Source organism: Balaenoptera borealis (genome assembly GCF_965194805.1).
Source record: "Balaenoptera borealis genome assembly, chromosome: 12".
Taxonomy (NCBI): Eukaryota; Metazoa; Chordata; class Mammalia; order Artiodactyla; family Balaenopteridae; genus Balaenoptera; species Balaenoptera borealis.
Window position 1 is genome coordinate 57,064,527 of NC_138869.1, and position 19,449 is coordinate 57,083,975.

Below are 19,449 nucleotides of genomic sequence, written 5' to 3' on the forward strand. Positions count from 1 at the left end.
TTTAAGAGCAGAGTGGGGGAGGAGAGTTGCAAGCCAAGAAAAGATAACAACATACAAGGCAGAGGGTGTAGGACTGAAGTGCTTTTAAGCAAAGGCAGGTGGGGGTTAGCAGGACAAGCCCAGCACACACAGCCTCCACCCCCAGGACAGCGGCTCTCCCCAGCCCGGGATCCCACGCCGGGGGCTACCTTTCCGGTCCTGGCAAAGGCCTCGGCCACCCTGCGGTTCCGGCCCCCATAGCAGGTGGTGATCAGATCAGCCACGCCGCAGCTCTCCAGGAAGGTGGCCGTGGACACCTGGCCCTTGCAGAAGATCCTGGCAAAGGCGATCATTTCCATGAGCCCCAGGCGGATAACAGCGGCTTTGGTGTTGTCGCCACAGCGGAGGCCGTCGCAGAACCCGGCTCCCACGGCCACAATGTTCTACAAAGGAGAAAAGAAGGCCGGGGATGCCGTCACATGCCCGCTGGGGGAGAGAAGGCAGGGAAGGCAGGGACACTGGCTCCCCTGGGTCCCACATGACCCAGGGTTCTTTGTTTTTTTAAACATTTATTTATTTGGCTGTGCTGGGTCTTAGGTGCAGCATGCAGAATCTTCGTTGCTGCATGCGGGATCTTTTAGTTCCAGCATGCGGGATATAGTTCCCCGACCAGGGATCGAACCCAGGCCCCCTGCACTGGGAGCTCAGAGTCTTAACTACTGGACCACTAGGGAAGTCCCACGACCCGGGGTTCTGCTTTTGGACCCGTGAGAAAGAGAGAGTAGAAAGAAGGGACCAGGCTCCCATATTCCCATTCACAGGGCAAAGAGCCCACACCTGTGCTCAGAGGGAGGCATCAGCCAGAATGGGAACGGTGGATGGTAGTCTCTGGTCAAATACTGTTTGAACAAATGGCTTTTTTTTTTTTTTGCTTTTATAGTTGAATAAATCAAATGCTTTATTCAACTATAACATTCACAGAAAAGTAGTCAAATCATAAGTGCACAGCTTGATGAATTTTCAAAAACCAGACACATCTGTGTAACCAGCACACTGATCAAGGAGTAGAACGTAACCAGTGCCCCAGGAAGCCCCCTCTGACCCTCTCCTGGTCACCCCTGCACCAAAGGTAACCTCTCTCCTGACTTCTAATGGCACAGGTTTACTTTCCTTGTCCTTAAACTTTATATGAATAGAATCATACAGGGTGTAATCCTTCGTGTCTATCTTCTCTGTCTCAATTTGACATCACGTTTGTGAGCTTCAGCCGTATTTTTACACATAACGCATTTATTTTTATTGCTACGTTATATTCCATTGTGCAAATATAGTGCAATTTATCTGTTCTGTTGATTGGCATTGGGGTAGTTTCCAGTTTGGAGCCATTACAAATGGCTCTGCTATGACACCTGGTACATGACCTCTGGTGACCGTGAGCAGGCATTTCTGTTGGGAGCGTACCTGGGTCAGAAGTGCTGCGTGATGATGAATGCATACGTGCAGATCAAGTTCCCGCCTTTTGTTTCATTTAATAATCCCTGGGATTTCCCTGGTGGCGCAGTGGTTAAGAATCCACCTGCCAATGCAGGGGACACGGGTTTGATCTCTGGTCCGGGAAGATCCCACATGCCATGGAGCAACTAAGCCCGTGCGCCACAACTATTGAGCCTGTGCTCTAGAGCCCGTGACCCGCAACAAGAGAAGCCACCGCAATGAGAAGCCCACGCACTGCAACGAAGACCCAACTCAGCCAAAAATAAGTAAGTAAGTAAGTAAATAAATAAATAAATTTAATCATCCCTAAATGAGCATTTCTGAAGCGCTGGGTTGTTGCGTGGCTCTATGCTGGACACCAGGCAGATCAGACACAGACTTGCCTCTTCAGAAGCTGATAACCTAGTTCGGGGGTCAGCAAATTAGGGCCAAGTGTTATAAGTAACGTTGTACTAGAAACCAGGAACCCCCGTTCAATTACATACTGTCTGTGGTTGCCTGTGTGCTGTCAACAGATCTGAGCAGTTGTGCAGAGACCTGTAAGGTCTGCAAAGCCCACATTTTCTAACAAGCTCTTCTGGAAAAAGTTCGCCACCCCCAACTTAGCAGGAAAATAAAACCTGTGCACAAATCACAATGAATGCTCAGCAGAAAGCGATATTCCGTAAGAGGTACTGAAGGTTGGGTCTCATTTCAACCCATGTGTACTGAGCGTGCACTGTGGGAAGCCCCGCTGGACCCTGGAGGGGCTGAGGGTGCCCTCAGGGGGTGGGGGGCTGCAAAGATAGAATTAGACACAGGGCGTCCTCAAGGAGTTGACAATATCACTGGGAAAAGACATAGAAAAGCACATCATGAGACAGAAGGACGAGATTGTGCGGAGAAGCTTCATTTCAAAGCAGGGAAGCCTGCATGGAGGAAGTGGCATCTGAACTGGGTCTCAAATCCTATGTAAAACCAGACAATCACATATGCCAAGTAATGCCTGAGTGGAGGTGACGGGGGGTGGCGGTGGGAGGTGGACTTGTTTGGGACACCAGTCAACCCTCAGGTTCCCAGCTCTTTCCACGTTACCAGCTCCCTCTCCAAAAGCACTCAATGCAGGAAAAAATGCAAGTATTTTGCCTCTGTCTAACCACACAAGCATTTTGTCATAATACCTGATGCCTGTATATGGATTTGTGCCTTAAGAGACCTTAAACTATGAAGCCAGTTAGTAACAATGAGAAATAACCTAAAATAAAATAAGTGCATTTCTTCCTCACTCCCCCTAATTTTTTAAAATTAAAGACAGAACATTTTTTAAAACATTCAGAACGGGCTTCCCTGGTGGCGCAGTGGTTGAGGATCTGCCTGCCAATGCAGGGGACACAGGTTCGAGCCCTGGTCTGGGAAGATCCCACATGCCACGGAGCAATTAGGCCCGTGAGCCACAATTACTGAGCGTGCGCGTCTGGAGCCTGTGCTCCGCAACAAGAGAGGCCGCGATAATGAGAGGCCTGTGCACCACGATGAAGAGTGGCCCCCACTTGCCACAACTAGAGAAAGCCCTCACACAGAAACGAAGACCCAACACAGCCATAAATAAATAAATAAATAAAACATTCAGAACTATAAAATCTGAGGGATAAGGTAGAAAATGGAATGACCCGGGGAGGAAAAACGTCTTCTCTGGTTGATATGCAGTTTTTTATAAAACAGATCAAACACAGCGCTGATGTGGCCAGGCTCACCCTGACAGGATGTGGCCACTTCAGATGAAAAAGTTCCCGTGAGTCCTCTAGAAGCTTCGGTGGGCTTCCAACAGAGCAGGACCCTCTACTGGCTCCCTGGGTGGTGGCAGATGAAGACGGCTGAATGAGGGACCAGAAGGCAGGGGCCCTAAATGAACCTTCCCTTCCTCAGCAATCACATCAGGCCTTACTCTGGTTCTGGCTATTCCTCTGCAAAGGCCAGGATCCACGCAGACCCCGGCTCGTACAGCTGCAGGCGGAGCTGAGGAATCCAGCCTCCTGACCCGGGAGCATGTTTTCATAAGGTATCACCTCTGCCTGTGCCTGTGAGCTTCTCCAGTCCTTCCCACCACACAGGCAATGCAGACTGTAGCTCTCAGCAGCTCCCTGACGGCAACCACCAGCCCCAAGCACCTGCTGCGTGTGCACAGGGATGGGGGGGGGGCGATTCCTGGCTGGGCGCGCTTGGCGTCTGGCAGCATCACGTGCAGAGGAGAGGGGAGAGGCAGAGTGAAGGAGCTGGACAGATGCTGACGGGCGAACTGGGATCCATTCTGCGGCTCTGCCCCAGAGCTGCTGAGTTGGGATGGAACAGCCGGACCTTTTAGATGGGACATTGTGCGGAGACCAGGAGAGAGAACACCCAAGGCTGGGCCCAAACAGGCCCAGTCACCCCTCCTGGCATAGCAGCCAAACTGAGGAAGTGCATAGGGAGATACAAGGGGCACATGCATGACATCCAGAGGGCTTCTGGTTCTCAGTCTGCCTTGTCGCTGTGTGACCTTGGGATAATCACTCCACCTGTCTGAGCCTTCTTGGCCTTGGTTGTTAAATTCAGGGCTTGGACGAGATCTCTCAAGGCTCTTCTGGTGGTGACAGTCCTCCAGGGAAGCTGGCTCAGTTGTGGCCTGCCCTGGGACTGCAGACAGTGGGACAGCCCTGGGGCAACAGAGAGACACCTAAAGACATGCAGAGGGACTGACCACAGAGACCACGAAGCCAACTGTTGGTGAGCCCACCAAATGGTTTTATCGAAGTTACCATGGCAACATGCCAAGGCCTAGCTTCCAAATGGTTAGATTGTGGAAATGGCTCTCTGATGCCTCCTGGGCTGTGTCCCTGTGCCCACCCCCCCCACCTCCTCACAACATGACCCACTCTGGAGGTCACTTGACAAACCAACCCCAGCCAACGTCTACAGACTGTATGGGACATAACACGGACTTCCTTTCAACAAGGGGCTCCTACGGATTATTTACGAAGTGCCTACAGTGAGCCCACCAGGCCACTGCACACACGGTCTCATCCGTATTCTCATGGCAACCCCGGCAAGTGTGTGCCTGTCCCCCTGGCTGGCTCACCGAGGGTCAATGGCTTGCCAAGAACGCCCGGCTGGTAGGTGATGCACGTGGGACACGCCCCCGGTGCCTGGCTCCACGGGCCCACTGTTCCCTGTCCCCTGCTGCTTCCATGGTATGGCAAACGTGGCCTGGCCACGCCCACCCCTCTCCGGGTCCAAGAGACCTTCCTGAGACCTCTGCAACCAGATATCAAAGAGGACTGCCTCTTGGGCCTGCATGGAGGCTCAGGAGGCAAAAGCGGGAGGCCTAGGAGGAGAAAAGATTTATGGGAAAGAATAATAAAAATAACAACAAAAGTTAACCTTATTGATACGGGGAGGGGGAAGGGTAAGCTGGGACGAAGTGAGAGAGTGGCATGGACATATATACACTACCAAATGTAAAAGAGATAGCTAGTGGGAAGCAGCTGCATAGCACAAGGAGATCAGCTCGGTGCTTTGTGACCACCTAGAGGGGTGGGATAGGGAGGGTGGGAGGGAGACGCAACAGGGAGGAGATATGGGGATATATGTATATGTATAGCTGATTCACTTTGTTATACAGCAGAAACTAACACACCATTGTAAAGCAGTTATACTCCAATAAAGATGTTAAAAAAAAAAAGTTAACCTTACTGAACTGTTTCTAAGTGCTTCATATATTATTAACTGATTTAATCTTCACAACGTTCCTATAAGGCAGGTCCTGTTACCACACACAGTGAGAGGCAAGGAAACTCAGGCACCCGGGGTAAGTAGCCCATCCAAGGTTGTACAGTCAGGACCAGGAGAGCTGGGTTTCGAGCCCTGGCAGCCCAGATTCCTAGTTCTCTCCAGGGAGCAGATCACACAAGGCTGCTCCAGGCCAGTGAGTGGAAGGCACAGAGGGGCCAGCTCAGCAAGACAAGAACTTTCTAACAAGAAGAGTTGACCCCACCCAACAGAAAAGACTGAAGCAAAGGGAGTGAGCTCTCAGTCACTGGAAGCATCCAAGCAGGAGCTGTAATGCATGAGCCCTGAGCTCCAGTGCAGTGCTTCTAACCTTCTATGTCACTGCGCTCAGAGAAAAGGCAGAGGAGGGTGCCCGTGGCCCAGGGGCACACAGGTTGGGACCACCTCCCAGTTTGCCCTGGATGTCTGGCCTCCCCACCACGGGGAGGAGGGGCCACTGCAGAGTCAACCCCTCCCTCCTAAGGGGACCCTGGGCCAGTTTAATCACCATATGATGCATCCTGAAATCCTCACTCTCTCACCTACCACTTATCACTGTCAAAAGAAAAATAAACACAGAGCTGGTCAGATCATGTCTGAATAGCACCCGAACAGATGTCCTCTGAGATCGCTCAGCTGTGAAATTTATCACTATCCGCTGGGCATTTAAATCTGCTTTAAACTATTCATGCGAATAGTGAAAATTTATTCACTATTTTAAACACAGAGCTAAAAATACCATGATTTTCAGAAGACAGGCGTCCTTAAGCCGCTGCCCATTTCCCGGGTGATAGCAATACTCAGAGGCAATCCTCCTCTGCGAAGTGCGGTCTCTGCAGTCCTGAATTGGGGCGGGTTGGATAGGGCTCAGTTTCTTTCGCTCCCACCCTCCCACAAAAAGACTACAAAACTGGAGGAGCAGCCCATGTGACCCACAGTTTATGCAAACACTATCACCACCTAGGGAGAATGGCCCTGCTGAAACCCAAGTCAGTATTTTCTGTAAGTCCAACAACCCGCCTGACTCTTCCTGAGGCCACCTCCGAGTGCATCTGACCTCGCGGAAACCTGAAAAGTGTAGGCTAACTACACCGAGGTACCATGTATGGTTTGCAGGTTGGGTACTGTGTAAGGCCACCTGGCTGAGATGTCTAGGAGGCCCAAGGTCAAGCCCACGCTCAGCCCACCAGGCTGCACACCCTGATGAGAAGCTGCCTTGGCGAGAGCAGTGTTGTCCAGCAGAAGTTTCTGTGATGACGTAAATGTCTGCTATCTGCTCGTCCAACAGAGTAGCCACTAGCTGCTGAGACTCACTGAAGACTAACGTGGCTACTGAGTCTCCGAAATGGGGCTACTGTGACTCAGAAACTGAATTTTGAATTTTTTTAAAAGCTTTAATTAATTTGCACGTAAATGCACACAGCCACATGCGGCCCTGGCTGAGACTGGGCACCAGGCTGTGGCCCACAGTACATTCATCACAGCCAAAGCCCTGGAGGAAACCTACACGCCCAGCAATTAGGGTGGTGAGCCTCACCACAGACAACCCTACAAAGAACATTGAGCCTCTGTGGCACAGGTAATGGGTGTATCTCCCAATCTACTCTCCTCTTCTTCCTGAGTCCTAGAGTTCCTGATTTTCATGCAAGTTTATGGCTACCCAGAGAGAGGGGGAAATTTCCCAACCTCCCCTGCAGCAGGTATATTCACACAATTAAGTACTAACTGCCCATTAAGATGAAGCCAAAGTGTTACACTGTGACTCCCAGAACCTGCCTTAAAAGACAGCTGCCACATGCCCTTTATCCTTTTTTTCACCCTGCTGCCTGGAAGGCAGATGTGATGGTTGGAGCTCTGGTCACCATCTTGGAACACAAGTACAAGAGCCATACCTCGTGAGCTGGAAGGAGCCTGGGTCCCTGAGAATTCGGTGGAATGGAGTTGTCATATGGATTCAGGATTTTTACACAAGAAAGAAATGAACTTCTACCTTGTTTAGCCACTTTTTTTAAAAAAATTGTTTGTGAAACTAAATCTGGTTTTAATGCACAGGTTTTATTATTTATTTATTTATTTATATAAATTTATTAATTTTTTATTTTTGGCTGTGTTGGGTCTTTGTTGCTGCACATAGGCTTTCTCTAGTTGCGGTGAGTGGGGGCTACTCCTAGTCGCAGTGCGCGGACTAACTGCGGTGGCTTCTCTTGTTGTGGAGCGCGGGCTTCAGTAGTTGTGGCGCACGGGCTCAGTAGTGGCGCACGGGCTTAGCTGCTCTGCGGCACGTGGGATCTTCCTGGACCAGGGCTCGATCCCGTGTCCCTTGCATTGGCAGCTGGATTCCTAACCACTATACCACCAGGGAAGTCCCAATCACTATTATTTTGGGTCTCTGTTAATGAAACTTAATCCTGATAAAGTATTTATTAAAAATAACATAGGTTGAGGACTTCCCTGGTGGCGCAGTGGTTAAGAATCTGCCTGCCAATGCAGGGGATACAGGTTCGAGCCCTGGTCCGGGAAGATCCCACATGCCGCAGAGCAACTAAGCCCGTGCGCCACTACTGAGCCCGCGTGCCACAACTACTGATGCTCGCATGCCTAGAGCCCGTGCTCCACAACAAGAGAAGTCACCACAATAAGCCTGCACACTGCAATGAAGAGTAGCCCCCGCTCGCCACAACTAGAGAAAGCCCTCGTGCAGCAACAAAGACCCAAAGCAGCCAAAAATAAACAAATTAATTAATTAAATAAAAAAGAAAACATAGGTTGAGCTGTACACTTACGGTTTCTGTACTTTTGTATATGAAGTACCTCTTAAACTTCACATTAAAACAAAAATTCACTGCTAGTGAAAGAAGCCAGACACAGAAGAGTACATATTGCACAACTCCATTATAAAAATTCTATAGTGTACAAAAGCAGATCAGTGGCTGCTGGCTTGGGAAAGAGGGGTGAACTATAAAAAGACATATACGTGGGCTTCCCTGGTGGCACAGTGGTTAAGAATCTGCCTGCCAATGCAGGGGACACAGGTAAGCCCTGATCCGGGAAGATCGCACACGCTGCGGAGCAACTAAGCCCGTGTGCCACAACTACTGAGCCTGTGCGCCACAACTACTGAAGCCCGCGTGCCTAGAGCCCATGCTCCGCAACAAGAGAAGCCACTGCAATGAGAAGCCCATGCACCACAACAAAGAGAAGCCCCCGTTCGCGGCAACTAGAGAAAGCCCACGTGTAGCAAGAAAGACCCAACGCAGCCAAAAATAAATAAATAAATTTACAAAAAAAAGACATACAGAATTGTTTGGGGTGATGGAAATGTTCTGTATTGTGGTGATGATTTTCAGGGTATATACACCCAACTGTTAAAACCCACTGCATTATATATTTAACTGGATGCAGTTTAATATACATGAATTATGCCTAAATAAAGTTGATATTTAAAAAGGAATACTCCCGTAGTGATTAAGAGATTAATGTAGCTAAGAGGTGAAGGACATTCTGAAGCAGTAAGATGCACTGGTACAACATGATTTTGCATTTTGAATTTTCTTTTTCTTTTATGCTTGTAAGGAGCTGTTATCTTTCTTCCTCCTTTTTTTTTTTTTTTTTGGTAAGTCAAATGCCCTCATGTTTTTGAGCACACAAAAAAAGTGTACTTCAAAAATTTTTTTAGGGCTTCCCTGGTGGCACAGTGGTTGAGAATCTGCCGGCCAATGCAGGGGACACGGGTTCGAGCCCTGGTCTGGGAGGATCCCACATGCCACGGAGCAAGTAGGCCTGTGAGCCACAATTACTGAGCCTGCGCGTCTGGAGCCTGTGCTCTGCAACAAGAGAGGCCACGATAATGAGAGGCCCGCGCACCACGATGAAGAGTGGCCCCCACTTGCCGCAGCTGGAGAAAGCCCTCGCACAGAAACAAAGACCCAACACAGCCATAAATAAATTAATTAATTAAAAAAAAAATTTTTTTTAGTGTGGAGAAGACTACTAAAGGTTGTTAATGTGGATAAAGTAAAACATACAAAAAAGAATGCATATATGTGTGTAACTGGATCACTTTGTCATGCAGAAATTAACACAACATTGTAAATCAACTATACTTCAATAAAATAAAATTTTTTAAAAAAGTAAAACAAACTGCTTGAACAGTAAGATCCAGTTTTTGTTTTTTTTGGGTTTTTTTCGGAAATTAATTAATTAATTAATTTATTTATTTTTGGCTGTGTTAGGTCTTCGTTTCTGTGCGAGGGCTTTCTCCAGCTGTGGCGAGCGGGGGCCACTCTTCATCGTGGTGCGCGGGCCTCTCACTATCGCGGCCTCTCTTGTTGCGGAGCCCAGGCTCCAGACACGCAGGCTCAGCAGCTGTGGCTCACGGGCCCAGTTGCTCCGCGGCATGTGGGATCTTCCCAGACCAGGGCTCGAACCCATGTCCCCTGCATTGGCAGGCAGACTCTCAACCACTGCGCCACCAGGGAAGCCCCAGTTTTTGTTTTAAAAAGGGGACCTACACAAATGTGTACTTGCTAAAAAGACTGGCAAGGGAGACAACAAACATTAATAGTGGTTATCTCAGGATGTAGGGATTGTCTATCAGTCATTTTCACTTTCCTCTCTACACCTCTCTGTTGTGTGAAACTACCTTTTATAATCAGGAAGAAAACAACAAAATGATTAATTACGTAATCAAAGAAACACATGCCCATCTGCCCCGGTTGGGCAGGCTCTAGCAAGGGAGGGCTTCATTTCATTCAACTGCCTGGACACCAACCAGAAAGGTCAGGTCGTCCAGAGTAACCAAAGAACACCGGACTGAATCTTAAAATCCAGGATCACATTCTGACTGTGCTAATATTTGCTAAGTTTGAGTCATTTACTCTTTATTTTTTTTTAATTTAATTTAATTTTTTCATACAGCCGGTTGAGTCATTTACTCTTTGGCTCTCTCATCTCCTTATCTGTCCAATGGGATGGTTAGACTCAATTACTGCCAAAGCACCTGTTTCTCAGTTTTCAAAACTCCCAGCTCTGATGCAAGCCGGCAGCAATGATGGTAACTGATTCTGTTTTAAAGGAAAGCCAGGGGAAGGATGATAAATGGTCCTCAACCCCCATCTGCCTCCACCCCCCAAGAACCACTCTATCATGGGTAGCGGGAGGCTTCCTGCCAACAGACATGAAAAGCCATGCTGAGTTCAGACACAGGACCAGCATGTGGTCCCATCAGCAGAAACTTCTCCAGAGCCCTCAATCTAGAATCTTTCTTCTCCCTCTGCTCCTTTGTTCTGGGCGGGTTCTCACAGCTTCCCCATCCACCATGGAAAATAACCCAGTCACTTCGAGACAGCTTTGGAGCACACAGACCATGCTGAGCAATTAGGCCTTCATGGTGCCACTGCTGGCAAGCTGTCATTAGTTTAATGAAGGACTATTAAAAACACATAAAAATCTCAACCAACAAAAATAAACAACACAGCCAAAGCCAGCATCTTAAATGTATAGCAGGTCGTGTGCAATGTGAGAATCTCCCACCAGCATTCGAAAAGATGGACTGCCTGGGAGCCCAAGTCTTTCGTTGGCTTCAATTTTTTAAATTCTCATTGTATGGAGACGTGACCACACATACACACACGATATTAATTCTACAAAGTGGTTTTCAATCCTGACCAGGAAAAAAGGTGTACACTTTGGAGAAAGCATGGCAAGGCGCTCTTTGGACTGGTCTCCCCTGCATTCTTTTGATCTTTGCAATTTTCACCTGACAAAGTGAGGCGAATGCCAGATTAATTTCCTACCCTAGGTGCTCAAATTCCTGAAAAGCCGCTTCTGCTACAAAAGAAATTACTCAAAAGTGACTCAAAGGGGTTATCCATTCACATGGAAGCTCTTTATTTTTCCTTTTTTTTTTGAGATGGCAGCTAAAGCAGCTCTGATTCCAAGGGGAGAAGGATGAGAAGCTGCAGCCCAGCTTCCCGTGGGCTGTTCCCTAGAGTCAGGATAGAGGGACCCAGACCACGACTTTTAAAAGGCAGAGGGGAACAAGTCAGGAGCCCAAGACCAAGTGCGGAAACTTCCCTTGACCCTCCCAAGCCACTAGCCAATAGAAGCTCGTTCTTTAATCTGATCTTTTCCCTTTACAGGCAAAGATAAAGCTGTTCTTAGAAAGACCTGTCAGCAGCAGATTGTTTTTTTTCCTTTAAAAACAACCAACCACACCATCAAACCAATAGAGTAGCATCATTCAGAGGGGCCAAGTTCCTCTTCCTGCTCAAGATAGTAAGTAGGAGAAATGTATAAATAGAATACTTCACTCCCAGGTAAGACTCCACAATCAAAGTAGTCCCTGGCTTTCCAAATGTTAATGCTGTCAATTTCCCAAAGAACAAAAACCCACCCTTCTCCCAGATTTACAAATAAAAGCCAACCATGAGTGAGAGAGGAAATCTAACCGCCAAGGAAAGGCTGGGCAAAGGAGGAAGTGATAAACAAGGCTGCCAATTCACTATTCTCCCCAGAAGTACGTGCACAGAACACAGAGGCCGTTCTTCAGAACCGGCTGCAATGATGCTAGCAGTGGCCCTGTGTGATCTCTCCTCCTGTGAGCAGAAATATCAAGGCTGCGTTACCTTCAGAGCACCGCACACTTCAACCGTGTCCGCGTCATCCACCACTGTAATTCGAAAATTTGGAGTCTGCAGAAGTTCTTTGAAGAGAAGGCCGTTCTCCATTACCTTGCTGCCTATTGAAAGGTTAGAAAAAAGGAAATTAATAACAGCCTCTCATCTTAATTTTTGCATCTAACACAGTTTAAAATGACGTTTTTCTTATTACAAAAATAACATATTTTCCTGATAGGAAATTTTGAAGAGTCATAGGACTAGAAATAGAAAATTAAAATATTCCACAATCCCACCACAGGATCATTAACAATCTGGCATACATCTTTAACTTACTGAAATAGGAATATACAGTTTTTCTCAAAATTGAGAACAACATATGTGATTTCATAATCTGCTTTCCCCCATTTATGGCAGGAATAATTTTCAGTGACATCATATACTTTCTACATTACTTTAAATGGCTGCTTTGTATTTTACCGCATAAATGCATTATATTTTATCTAAGCATCTTTCTATTGTTTGATATCTAAAACTGTTGCAACTTTTTGCTACCATACACACTTATAAGCTCCTTCCAGGGGAGGAAAGTACATCCCTTTCTACCAACATTTGGCTCGACCAGAGGACATGCCTCGACTCACAGAGGGTGGGACAGATTTCCCCACCCCTTGACCTTGGGCTTAGTCACGTGACTGGCTTTGGTCAATGGGACATTAATAGACCTGACATAGTGGAGGCTTGAAGCCTATTTGTGCAGTAGTAGGGCTGGTTCCTTTGTCCCTCTGCCTTCACTGTGAGAATACATCCTGGCTGGCCCGGACTGGCCTGGCTGGACTCTACAGGAAGATGAGACAAAGCAGCAGAACCACCCCGGCTTTGATCCGCCAGCCTCCAGCAGACCCACAGATGTGTTAGCTGTGCTTATTTTGGATGCCACTGAGAATCTGGGATTGTTTGTTACTTAGCATCACTATGGCAACAAGAGAACTGATACAACATCAACAAACATGTTCACTGACAATTGTGGAAGACGGAAATGCATTCAAAGGGTCCTCATTTTTGTTCCCGTTGTATCCCCTCCCTTGGGACCATGCTTAGAATGACACGGAGGATCAGTACTTTTCACGTTATTTTTTTGGTTAGTGACTTTCAGTTCAAAACAAAAATAAAACTTTACACACAGAGCCTGATGTGAGATCTGCTCTGGTTGGTGGGATGCAGGGTGGCGCTCTGCTCTGGGAGGGCTCCGGAAATCAGGATGATAAAATTCACCAGCCAAGACCTAGCTCCCACGTGATGATCTCCACACAGAGCCTGGGGACTATGGCACTTTGGCCCTTCCTGCCTCGAGGTTCTCAAGCCTATTCCCAAGCTTGTTTGCACATTACAATCACCCAGGATCTTTAAAAACACCAAAGGCTGGCTACACCCCAGACCCATTAAATTACAAGCTCTGGGGTGGAGCAGGCATCACTAATTTCTGAAGCTCCCCAGGTGACTCCAATGGGCAGACAAGTTGGCAAACCTCTGATTTAACCTCCTCTAGCCTCATGAGTAAAACACTATGGCACGCTCAGGACTGTCTGAGGTTAAATAGGAATCAGGTGTGAAAACAGCCTAGGCTCACAAGGATCACACAAAGGTCTATATAATAATAATAAGATAGCTGATACTTACATGCCTATGACTGATTTGCCCCACTGACAGACAGGAGGCCCAGAGAGGTTTACCAAGTTGCCCTAGGTCACACAGCTAGTAGGAGGCACAGCCCGAATTCTAACCCAGGTGCTCTGGCTCCAGGGCCCGCACTCCCTCTTTATGCTATGTTCCTCTCAGGGGTGGGAAAAGAGAAGATAAACAAGCAACAAACATCACAATCAGAACTATGGTCTTCCAACGCAGGAAAAAAAAAGAGGATTGTCAACAATCAAAATTACACCCAGAAGTAATATAATGTCAAAATGATCCAGGGGAGAGTGGAAAGAGGGTGGGAAACAGGTGAAATAAGGCCAGCCAGCAGTTAGTCATTACTAAAGATGGGCAGTGGGGTTATGATACTGTTCTCCCTACTTTTGTTTGGTTTAAGGAAATTTGCCATCATGTAATAAAATGTTTAAAATACCTACACCCGATACTTAGAAACACATTTTCAGGACCTCCCTGGTGATCCAGTGGTTAAGAATCCGTGCTTCCAATGCAGGGGGTACGGGTTCGATCCCTAGTCGGGGAACTAAGATCCCGCATGCCGTGCTGTGCGGCCCAAAAATAAACAACAATAAGAAAAGAAACACATTTCCTATTCTACAGGCATTGCTATGATGTCATTTAGCCGAGTTCTCCTCTGTCCAAATATTAGAAGTATGTCCACTTGAGCAAACTGTCCTCTTCCTTTTTTAAACAGTCCTCCAGACCAGCAGCACCGTTTCATCACCTGGGTTGGGCAAAGCAGCCCCGGCCTCACATCGTGATGTTATTCCTGTCTTTTTCCTCTGTCCTCACCACCAGGGCCACTGCCTGGGGCCTCCGACACGAGGGAGGCTCACAAGCGTTACAGACAGGCCCCCACTCCTCCCACTCGAGCCACTTTAATCCAACCATCAGCAGCTGTGAGTAACCTGACACATGGCAGGGAGAGGACTGCTCTCCATTTGCCGCTGATAAAAGGTGGCATCTGTTGGTGCCTCTGTGGCTGCAAATTACACATGGTGTCCATTAGATAGGTGAGCTTGATTTACGGCAATCTTACATTTTCTCAAATTCACCTTTTATTTATTTTTATTCTTTTCCATTATGGTTTATTATAGGATATTGAATATATTATATATTGAATATAGTTCCCTGTGCTATACAGTAGGACCTTGTTGCTTATCTATTTTATATATAGTAGTGTGTATCTGCTAATCCTAACCCCACCCCCTTTTCCCTTTGGTAACCACTGTTTTCTGTCTGTGAGTCTGTTTCTGTTTCGTAAATAAGTTCATTTGTATCATATTTTATTTTTTTTATTATTTTTTATCAGTTTTATTTTTATTTATTTTTTAAACATCTTGATTGGAGTATAATTGCTTTACAATGGTGTGTTAGTTTCTGCTTTATAACAAAGTGAATCAGTTATACATATACATATGTTCCCATATCTCTTCCCTCTTGCGTCTCCCTCCCTCCCTATCCCACCCCTCTAGGTGGTCACAAAGCACAGAGCCGATCTCCCTGTGCTATGCTATGCGGCTGCTTCCCACTAGCTATCTATTTTACGTTTGGTAGTGTATATATGTCCATGCCACTCTCTCACTTTGTCACAGCTTACCCCTCCCCCTACCCATATCCTCAAGTCCATTCTCTAGTAGGTCTGTGTCTTTATTCCCATCTTGCCCCTAGGTTCTTCATGACCTTTTTTTTTTCCCTTAGATTCCATATATATGTGTTAGCATACGGTATTTGTTTTTCTCTTTCTGACTTACTTCACTCTGTATGACAGACTCTAGGTCCATCCACCTCACTACAAATAACTCAATTTCGTTTCTTTTTATGGCTGAGTAATATTCTATTGTATATATGTGCCACATCTTCTTTATCCATTCATCTGTTGATGGACACTTAGGTTGCTTCCATGTCCTGGCTATTGTAATCATATTTTAGACTCCACATATAAGTGATATCAAATGATATTTGTCTTTCTCTGTCTGACTCACTTCACTCAGTATGATAATCTCTAGGTCCATTCATGTTGCTGCAAATGGCTTTATCAAATGCACCTTTGAAATTTTTAGATCTTTTATTGTTTTAAATCATGGATAAGAAAGCACTGACCGTATTATTATTACCAGTCATAAGCAGTGATGCAGCAAGCAGGGACCCATGGCATCTGGTCCAGAACAGGGAAGGCCCATCAGCCACGTGGAAGGGCTCCCCAAACTCACTATGAACCAAAAGACAGGAAAATCCCACTTCTCCACACCAAGTTTTGGAGATAATCAACCTATTTAATAAGACTCCTTCAAAACCCTCATCTCAGTCTGTAATTCCCTACTGTTTGTGTACCTAGAAGCTCCTTCTACATAGAAGGGGCTTATGAATCCCTGACATTTAGCATCATGACTGATACATAACAGACTTTGAACAATATTTGTGGGTTGAGTGGAAGTCTCAGACTCTGTGAAGTCAGTCCCAAGAAGGAAGGGAGTTCTCGCCACAAGGGGGTGCCGCAGTTCCCCATGCTCGTTAGTATTTTTACCAGACACTGAAAACAATGCCATCTTCTTCCTCCTCCACAGAAGACTCAAGCGGACTAAGATTCCTGAATCTGTCATAATTAAAAATGAGTTGGCTGCTAATGTCATCAAGAAAGGAGACCTGGATGACCACAGCACGAAGATCAAATCCGGAAAATTTAACGTTGATACAATTATCTAACTACAACCCATATTCAAATCTCCCCCATTACCCCAGTGTTGCCTTTATGGCAACCAGGATCGTGCACTGCACTTAGTGGTCAGGTCTCTCTAGACTTCTTCTTTAGCCTTTCAATATCTTCTACGACACTGACATTTTTCAAGAGTGTGGACCAGTTGTTTTGTACCAATGTCCCTTCCTTTGGGCTTGTCTGATATTTCCTCACAATTAAATTCAGATAAAATAAGAAAATTTTAAAAGTATCACTTTCCTGTTCTATCTTACTTTCAACAGTTAATTTAATTTAATTCAGGTCACTCTTACCAGCCATGGACCAACCCACAGAGAAGGCAGTAGAAGCACTGGGTAAACAGAAGCCAGAGGAAGAGATGTAACTTCTGTGCATTTGTCTGTGTTACACACCAAAAAAGTCTAATGCACCCAACTGGGAGAAAGAAGGCCAAGAGGCAGGTAAAAATCCTAGCTAAAATCTACAGGTCTGTTTTTTTTTTTTTTGGCTGCGTCGGGTCTTAGTTGCGGTAAACGGGATCTTTCGCTGCAGCGTGGGCTCTTCGTTGTGGCTCACGGGCTTCTTTCTAGTTACGGTGTGCAGGTTTTCTCTCTCTAGTTGTGGTGCGTGGGCTCCAGGGAACGTGGGCTCTGTAGTTTGTGGCACGCAGGCTCTCTCATTGAGGCGTGAGCTCAGTAGCTGTGGCTCGTGGGCTTAGTTGCCCCCGGCACGTGGGATCTTAGTTCCCCAACCAGGGATCGAACCCACATCCCCTTCATTGGAAGGCGGATTCTTTACCACTGGACCACCAGGGAAGTCCCTCAAATCTACAGTTTTGAATCAAGGATTGGAGAAGTCTCAACCCTACAGAATGATTGGTGTAACCAGTCAATCCTAACCAACCGATTAGCAAATTGATTACTGGCAAATAGGATTGAGCTGGAACAACTAGTTAACAATTATTTTTGAAAAATAGAAGTAATTACATATCAATTTGACAGGCTGCACTAAAAGCACGGATGAATAAAAGAACTAACTATGAAAGAATAAAACCTATATACAGACTAGCATACATATGAAAATTTTTTTTCTGGAAGGATACATAGGAACTGCTAACAGTGATTCGCTTTGGAAGAGGGAATAGGTGGGAAATTACAATCTTAATTCTAATTTATACCTTCTCGTACTGTTTGAATTTTCTTACCTGTGACTATATTGCTCTTGTAAATATCAACCTGGGTAATGTTATTATAGGTCATTTTGTTTTCTTCCTTTTACTATTTGTGATACCTCTCCTCTCCAAAATTATTGTTTCTCCCCTCCCAAAAAAATTTTTTTAAGTGCCCAGATAAATGGATTGTCAACAGAATGCTACGCAGCTATGAAGATGTACGCTGATAGAAGTAAATGAAACAATTATAAAAGAATATATAACACCTACAGCCGTAAATAGCTTGCCACAAATGGAAAAAAATAATGAAATTTAAATGAAATTAAAAATGGTTTTTGTGGGGGCTTCCCTGGTGGCGCAGTGGTTGAGAATCTGTCTGCCAATGCAGGGGACATGGGTTCAAGCCCTGGTCTGGGAAGATCCCACATGCCGCGGAGCGGCTGGGCCCGTGAGCCACAGTTACTGAGCCTGCGCGTCTGGAGCCTGTGCTCTGCAACAAGAGAGCCTGCGATAATGAGAGGCCTGCGCACCGCGATGAAGAGTGGCCCCCACTTGCCACAACTAGAGAAAGCCCATGCACAGAAATGAAGACCCAACACAGCCATAAATAAATAAATTAATTAATTAAATAAACCCAAAAAAAAGAAAAAAAATGGTTTTTGTAAGTCAGAGAAAGACAAATATCATATGATACTGCTTATATGTAGAACCTAAAAAAAATGGTATGAATGAACTTATTTACAAAACAGAAATAGAGTCACAGACATAGAAAACAAACTTATGGTTACCATGGGGGAAAGCAGGGGGAGGGATAAATTAGGAGTTTGGGATTGACATATGCACACTACTACATATAAAACAGATAACTAATAAGGGCCTACATATATGGCACTGGGAACTCTTCTCAATACTCTGTAATGACGTATATGGGAAAAGAATCTAAAAAAGAGTAGATATATGTATACGTATAACTGATTCACTTTGCTGTACAGCAGAAACACAACACTGTAAATCAACTATACTCCAATAAAAATTTTTAAATAAAGAAATTTTTAAAAATGGTTTTCTTTTGATTATCTCTGTTTTCCACTGTAATCAGATAATGTCCGTACAATTCCAAATAAAAGAGAAAAAAGCAAAAAAAAAAAAAAAAAAGTGAAAATGGCCTAACTTACAGGCATGTATGAGAACCTTTCCCCATACATCCCATCTTACTCAAGACAGCCTGATCTTGCTCAGATGCTCAGAGCTTCCTTTAACAAAGCTGCCAAGGAGAAATGATTCACATTGCCGGTATGTTTGACAAGGGTGGAAGTAAGTTCTGGAGTGGTAGATAAACTTAAATACACTTTTGCAAAGCACCTGCAAACCCAACAATATTACTCTTCTACAAGTCCTATAATACGGGCACTTGGGAATTCCAAAGCCCTTTTTAAAAGAAACAAAAATTTTCACAACACCAATGTGTAAGAGTAGAAAGAGCTTTCTGTTTCAAGAAAAGAGGAGACCCAAGTTCACGCCTGGGTTCTATATTAGCTGTGTGACCTTGGGGCAGGTAACTTACTCTCTGGGCCTTGGGCTTATTCACCTGAAAGTGGGGATCATTCCTATCAATTTCTAGATCTCCTTGGAATCTAATGAGGATCCAGATCCTGGCATCTGTGAGTAAAGAAAAGCTGGGTTTCCCTTATAAGAAGAGGTACCAGAGAACTTGCTTTCCCTGCTCCCACCCCCCCCACCCCCATGTAAGAAGGCAGCTGTCTGCAAGCCAGGAAGAGAGCCCTCATCATAGAAAAGTGTTGGTTAAACCTTAATCTTGGACTTTCTAGCCTTCAGAACTGTAAGAAATAAATTCCTGTGGTTTAAAAAAAAAAAAAAAGAAAAGAAAAGCTGGGTTTCTAAGGCCCCACCATGGATATAACCACCTGCTTCTTGGTACAAGTACCCTTGTGTTTTTGTGTTTAACCTCGATAATGCATTACTGGATCACAGTGGGTCAA

At 45.7% G+C, this 19,449-nt stretch overlaps 1 protein-coding gene and 1 long non-coding RNA gene across 4 annotated transcripts in view; one reads left to right on the top strand and one right to left on the bottom strand.

Annotated features, from left to right (window-relative positions):
• The window catches only part of GPD1L (glycerol-3-phosphate dehydrogenase 1 like), a 112,625-nt gene that overhangs the window by 64,520 nt on the left and 28,656 nt on the right, over nt 1-19,449 (bottom strand). For all 3 annotated transcript variants that reach the window (XM_082348609.1, XM_082348610.1, XM_082348611.1), the window contains exons 5-6: nt 11,883-11,995; nt 189-422 (exon numbers count right to left, since the gene is read on the bottom strand). In XM_082348609.1, the coding sequence (XP_082204735.1) occupies nt 189-422; nt 11,883-11,995 (347 nt within the window). The remainder of the gene's footprint in view (nt 1-188; nt 423-11,882; nt 11,996-19,449) is intronic.
• LOC309608562 overlaps nt 9,435-19,449 on the top strand; it is a 733,071-nt gene continuing 723,056 nt past the window's right edge. Inside the window, exon 1 of the long non-coding RNA XR_014232970.1 lies at nt 9,435-9,741. This is a non-coding gene — a long non-coding RNA (uncharacterized lncRNA). The remainder of the gene's footprint in view (nt 9,742-19,449) is intronic.